At 35.6% G+C, this 6,986-nt stretch overlaps 1 protein-coding gene across 1 annotated transcript; it reads right to left on the bottom strand.

The window, feature by feature from the left end:
* Nucleotides 1-3,421: 3,421 nt before the first annotated feature.
* Nucleotides 3,422-6,627, bottom strand: LOC149503129 (uncharacterized). Its single transcript, XM_089727037.1, has 2 exons — nt 6,374-6,627; nt 3,422-5,960 (listed from the first exon to the last, which is right to left on the bottom strand). Exon 2 carries the CDS (start codon nt 5,958-5,960, stop codon nt 3,450-3,452), a length of 2,511 nt encoding a protein of 836 aa, XP_089583163.1. The 5' UTR covers nt 6,374-6,627; the 3' UTR covers nt 3,422-3,449.
* Between the last annotated feature and the right edge of the window lie 359 nt (nt 6,628-6,986).

A 6,986-nucleotide genomic window follows, 5' to 3' on the forward strand; every position in this document is an offset into this window, starting at 1 on the left:
AAAGCGGAACTATAGCCATAAATATGTCCAAATAAACATTAGTCGTCTGTAGACTGTATAGGGTTTTGCAAGGGCCTGTTGGATCAAAATTATTAAATTGTAAAAGCTCAACACAAATTGTGCAATCAGTATTCGAGTATTATCGAAGTATAACACAAAGCTGTAAAAAGCCTGATCTTTAAATGATTATGAAAAAACGATTGTTATTTTAAAGTTTGCCTAATTTGTGAATACGTTAAGGGAATCATCAAGATTACGAATAACAGCATTTTATTAATAGAATACCAAATTTGTACAGACGGCATGAATAAACAGATATTAAAACCGTTTTTATAGTTGAAGAAAAGAAATATGAAAATAATAATGGTCTATCTTGAAGCGTTGGTATTGTGCGCGCTAACGACTCAGATCCCGGGCTCACACCTCGACCCGATGACAGCCGCGCCGCTTGCCCGATAATATGTGTACATATGTAACATTAAACTGCAAAAATAAAAGACACTTTCACACTACATGGGTTCAAGAACAAGTTTTTCCATAACACAAAAGACGACACTGAATAGTTATAGCTGCCTCGCGGCTTCGTCGCATAATCCAATAAAACAATCCTTGGAATGTACGGTCAGGATAAACACAAGCGTGGGCTAATACAATGTAAGTCTTCTTAAAGTCAAAGCTTTATTGATACAAAAATGTAATAATATGATGTGCTAATAATTATGTACAGTTTTCATGTGCTTCTCATACAAATTAACTGACATTGTTGTGGAAGTGCTTGTCGTGATGTTTACATTATTAAGACGTTGAGTATAGCAACGTTTTAAATTAGTACAAGTAATAATATCCTCTGCCCGTGTGGTTCCTTAAAGCGATGTTTTTATATCAGAATCTGGATTTATTGTTAAATGAAGGTAGCTAAAAAAATTACACTCGAAAACCTTTTTATAGTAATGTTTTTTTCCCAACTGTACCAATGAAATTGGCGACTGAATCTCAAAATATATGAATTTGATTCAATGGAAAGGCAAGCGGCTCCTTTCTGTTATTCCAAGGGCTACCACCGGAGCGTTCCGCAGTAGCCTGGTTTTTTATTATTTTTAATATCATATGTGACCACTGGGTACAATATCACTATTTTTTTTCCCTTTAAGGTTGAGTAAGCGCTCTTTAATGCCTATAAAACATTACAATAATATTAGGTAAAATATTTTTTTTAAATAATAAAATATTTTGGTAATTTATTTTTCCTAACAAAAAATGCAACATTAAATGTTTTAAATCATTAAACCACAACTTAATTTTTGCTATTGAACCGACCTAGTTGAATTTCATTGAAGAATTTCTCATGCAACTGGTTTTCTAATATTTTATTTAGTTATAGTGTTTAGAGACAGAGTTGTAACTTTAAAGTACACAATTTTCTAAACAATCAAGTGTAACCGCTGCTATTTCTAGTACATTCATGTTCTTCATTTCACATTGAACGCGGGCCAACATAATTTATTATACTGTTCGAATTATTATTTTACTTGTGTCTAAAATTATGTTTAATAAAAGCGTTGTAATTGTTACTTCACAGTACTTTTCTAGAGCGTCCCTGCAATATTATTAGTAATATTGTAGGTATTTTTATTATAATTATCCGCGTACCGGAAGACGTAGCGTGGGTAGGCCTCCCACAAGATGGACTGACGACCTATTGAGGTTCGCGGGGATCCGCTGGATACAGACAGCGCAGGACCGGTATTGGTGGCGAGGCTTGAGGGAGGCCTATGTCCAGTAGTGGACGTCTGTGGGATGATAAGAAGAAGATGTATTTTTTCCCCTACCTAATCACTGGTAGCCTAAGGGATTATTCAGGCTATAAAATTTGGATAGGTTAGTAAGATCACGGGCTCAACCTGAGAGATTTGCTAACACTGGCCCTGGCAGTAAGTGTTTTGCTAAATCTACTACCGGATCGTAATCGTGACCCACTGAGAAGATCCGACGAGAAACTCAGTGAGCTAAGTAGAAGTCATTTAAGAACACGTGTTAAGTATTAATTTTCTCATTAAAAATGGTACCTGTCTCGGGATTTCAACAGGTATTGTTGCATCGCTTTGTATGAGAACATCGAATGTCTTAGACTTTAAGCCACGACTACTAATCGACAGCAGCAGTGAAAACGTCATGAAAATATCATTTTACTAAATTTAAACATATTTTTTACTGCTATAATTTTTTTTTACTGGTGGTAGGACCTCTTGTGAGTTCGCACGGATAGGTACCACCACCTTGCTTATTTCTGCTGTGAAGCAATAATGCGTTTCGGTTTGAAGGGTGCGACAGCCGTTGTAACTATACTGAGACCTTAGAACTCATATCTCAAGGTGGGTGGCGGCATTTCCGTTGTAGAGGTCTATGGGCTCCGGTAAATACTTAACGCACGCAATAAATAAAAAAAAAGTTTCATACTTCGATGAATACTAATGATCAGACTTCATTAAAGAAAACAAAATCTGTCTGATTTCTGTGTCAGTAATGTCACCCGCGATTAGATAGAAAAAAAAACGAAAAGGAATAATTCAATTTGAAGAAAGATCTAATAGTCAACTTCGATTAACCCAGGGGCTTAGTTTTAATAGTATCCAAATACGCTGAGAACGTTGTAGCTAGGTTTTGATGCCAGATAGCCCTGTGTACATTAATTCAAGCAGGAACATGTGTAGGGCTCCCGGCTCCCGCGACAACCGACACCTCCGTCTTTTCCATAATTGTCGCAGTATTATACTGCTTACAATAAAATATAGGTTCGTATTTGTTACTTAGTATAAACAAAAAAGTGTTTACTTCTGTTTTTGGCGAGTCGATTTTTAACGGGCGTCGGAAATTGAAAAGTTAGCAATAAATATGAAATCAAAACCAAAGAAGTACTATTAACGAGATAAAAATAAGATAATAATGAAAAGATTATTTAAAATATATGTATGCCCAAATATAATTATGTCATAGTATTTTTTTATTCGTTTTTATTATTAAATTTTCAGTATTGGCTCTCGCTGGCTCCAATGTATAGGTAGGGTCATTTCGCCTGTTCGCGTCCACTTAGTGCAGTTGGCAAGTTTGAAGGAGAAAATAAAAACGTCCCAGCACTAATTTCAATTAAATGTTTATGTAATGTGTTCATTATAATAGTCTATTTTAACGTAAATTTTAGTTTAGTTCGAAACATGTTGTGTTTTTTTTGTTTAAAGACAAAATTAAGAATTATGCGATTTACCCACTTTGCGTCCATAAAATCCAATTTGCGTCCACCCGTTGGACCACTTGGCGTCCACCAGCTTAGAAAAGGAATTAAGGGGTGATTTTTTATAATAATATAGTTAAAGAGAGATTGGATTTTTTATAATTTACTTATTAAAGATGATTGATAATGATGAAAGATAATTAAAGCCCTAGAATTTTAATTAATGACACAAGTCACATTCAAAAGACTTATCTTTGGCCTCTAAATAACTTAATCCTACTAATCGCGTGCATTTCAGATGATACCATCTAATACACTTGTCACAGCCAATGTTTTTCTCATCGTCCTCTTCTACATCTGAAATTAGTATATCGTCACATTCAGGACATTTCACTCGCTCCACGGCTGGTAAATTTTCTTTCTCAATTTCCACATCTACAGTTTTCTTTGTGACTTCTTCAAGAGGGTGTATTTCCTTTTTTCGTTTCGGAGCAGTTTTACGAACCGTTTGAGGGTGTTTTAAAGTTTTTTTCTGTTCTTGCTTTTCTATTCGTTCTAACTTTCTTTTTCGTATTGCTTCCTGCTTTTCATTCTTGATCTGCTCTTTATCTTCATAGTACTTTCTCCATGCGGCAGAAGATATGGCTGCTGGAGTTCTTTGATTATTTTTTCTTGCTTTGTTAGAGATTTCAGGCAGCATCAGATGGTTTTTAAATGGATCAGAGGGTTTCTTTTGTGTTAATTCTCCAACAACTGCGGAAGCTGGTGGTACTCGAGTAGGTAGCGATACAGCTGATGCTGTATGAATCGAAGAAGTCAAGGCCGGTTCTAGTGTTTGTTCCTTAGTAAGAGTTTCTTTTTCAACACTAAACAAAGTGGGCGATGATGGAATATCTTCAAATGGTACAATTAGAACGTCGTCTAAGGACACGACAGAGCCGACGTCGAGGTAACTGCCAGAGAGATGTAACGTCGAAAGGGACAAGTCAGGTAAGGAATCGTTTTTGTTGGTATCGAGAGTTGAATTACTTGGATATATCACGTCAAGTTCAGCAGATGCTAGATTTCTATTCCTGGTGGTTATTTTTGATTTGCAAGTCTCGGCTAATGGTTTTGGTGGTGAATGTGTTAGAACTGATACTATTTGAACCTGTACAGTAGGATCTGAGTTAGCTTGATCATTTTCGTTTTCTTCGTGTAATGAAGAGATGAAGATTTCTTTAGTTGTATCCAATTTACAATCAATGGGTTTCAAAATGGTACTATTTTGTTCTATTGAAAGTTCCATATTATGTGACTTCTCAGATTCAGTTTCGATAGAAATCTCAGCAAATCCCGTTTCTGCAGGGAGAGTCTTTTTCAAACTATTAACTGCTTTCGTAATGGTTCGAATGTCAATATTTTTTTCTTTTAGTGTCGGCTTCAGGTGTTTTAATACTTTTTTAAAGCTTTTAATGTCCGAGCGGGTAACATCTTGTGACTGTTGCCCAACGGCCTGTACATTCTCCAAAGTATTTCTTACACATTTAGTGTAATCTGGACTATTTGCATCGAATGGGTAAAGACCACATCGCTTAAACCCACTTTTGATGTTGTCGGACATGTTAGGATGTTTTAATGCATCATTTAACAATGTGCAAAAATTTATTTTTGTGACGGCAGAATGAAAATTTTCTGGCTTTGATAGGAATGCGCGGACTGTAGATTGCCAATACGTTTTTACTGGTGCAAATACGCTAACGTCAGCTGGTTGTAAAATATGGGTGGTGTTGGGCGGAAGGGCATACAAAATAATTTGCATTTGTTCACATGCCGTACTTAGCATTAAGGACATATGCGATTTATGCCCATCTACCAGCAGAAGCACGGGTTTTTTAATGTTATTTTCCACTATCCAGTTGTTAAAATCGTTGGTGATGTATTCAAAGAATACTTCTCCTCTCATCCAACCTGTCTCCGATCTGCCTAAGCACCAATCTTGGGGCATACTATTTACTACAGCTTTTGGTGGTCTAATGTATGGAAACACAATACAAGGTGGACACATATCTCCATTCGCATTAAATGTTAATAATACCGTTATGTTTTCTTTTTCGTTACTGGGTTTTATTTGGTATAAGTTTTTGAACCCTCTTGGGCCTAAAACTTTTCCTGTTTTTGGACAAAGAGCAAAACCACTTTCGTCCCCATTGAAAATTCTTTTAGGATCACTCAGAATATCTTTTTGCTGTATACTGTCCAAATATTCATCTAAATTTTTAAACCACAATCTGATTGACTCTTCTGTTACTTGGGCTCTAGCTTTATTAATGCCTTCCGCATTTTTAAGTGAGATTTCTTTATTTCTGGCCAAAAATTTTTCAAACCATTTTTGACCTGGGCGATCATCTTTAAATTTATTTTGAAACCCCCCATCTCGTATTACTTTCTGAACAGTATCAAGCAATTCCTGTTTTTTCACTGGAAATCCACATTTGGAAATGTTCAGAAGCCATTCAACTACCTTTTTTTCACCATCTACTCTTAGCGCAGGTTCTGGGCCCGGTTTGTTTACTCCACCTGGTCTGCGCCCACTGATTTTGTCCAATATTGTGGTCTTCGGAATAGCATATTCTTTGCATACTTGTCTTACCGATTTCTTATTCTCTCGAATTTCATGCAACGCTTCCCTTAAATCTTCTTCTGTGTATGTTCTTTTTTCCTTCTTCTTTCTTATCTCTGAATAACTCATCTTAAACAGAAACAATTAGAATTTAAAAAAATACTTTTCATTCAAAGTAGAATAGGTATTAAACTTGTAGTCACAATAAAAAATGTACCTACAATACATTTAGTATTCAAAAATGTACCTATAATAAATTTAGTATTCAAAAATACTTACAAACAAACCAATTGAAGGGAATTAATTAAAAAAATGGACGCGATTTGCTTTTGTTATTATTCCCTGTAGATATAGTTTGCGTCCGTTGCGGACGCAAAGTGGAAGTTTTATAAATTCGGTGTAGTAATTCGCGTCCACCTTATTTTAACTGTTGACTATAAAATAAAATAGCAAATTCGTATTTAATATAATTCCTTTTATCATTATCAACGTCTAGAAACAGCTATGTATCCAAAAGACCCATAAAACATTATAAGACTTACCTTCAAATGCACCGCTGCCCACTATTTTTGTCTCGTAAACCCGGACGTCCGCGCTCTCTTGTTGAACAGCCGTCACTAAATTTTTTTTTTAAAAAGGATTGCTTGGACGCACGGAACTTTTGTCTATGTGTGCGTGCCTCTTCTATATTGAGGTATTGCCGGTAATGACATTTTGACTTATTAGTGTGTTAGTATACTTAATTTATAGAGTTTTGAAAGAGAGATCCGTAAAATGGACGCGAATTGGGCGATGGACGCGAACAGGCGAAATGACCCTATAACCAAATCAATCTGTAAGCGTTCTTCTGACAGACATTTCAATGATACGATTAAAATAAACCTAAATCGTAATATCCTAGGGTTTTTTCTCAATTAGGCACGATGCATGTCGCTAATGTTATTATTATTTCTTTCCATTTGATTTTGGGGTAGACAGACTTACGGTATTTTTTATTACTTGGTAGCCTGAGCTTATAGTTATTACAATGTATATGTCGGCGTTAAGCCAGGATTTACACACATAACTTCTTTTACAATGAAAATACAATACAATTCTATAAAACTTTAACATTACTTGTTTACAACAAAAAGCCACGCCTGAGTTATTCAGTGG

The sequence above is a fragment of the Bombyx mandarina genome, chromosome 04 (assembly GCF_030267445.1).
Source record: "Bombyx mandarina strain Sakado chromosome 04, ASM3026744v2".
Taxonomy (NCBI): Eukaryota; Metazoa; Arthropoda; class Insecta; order Lepidoptera; family Bombycidae; genus Bombyx; species Bombyx mandarina.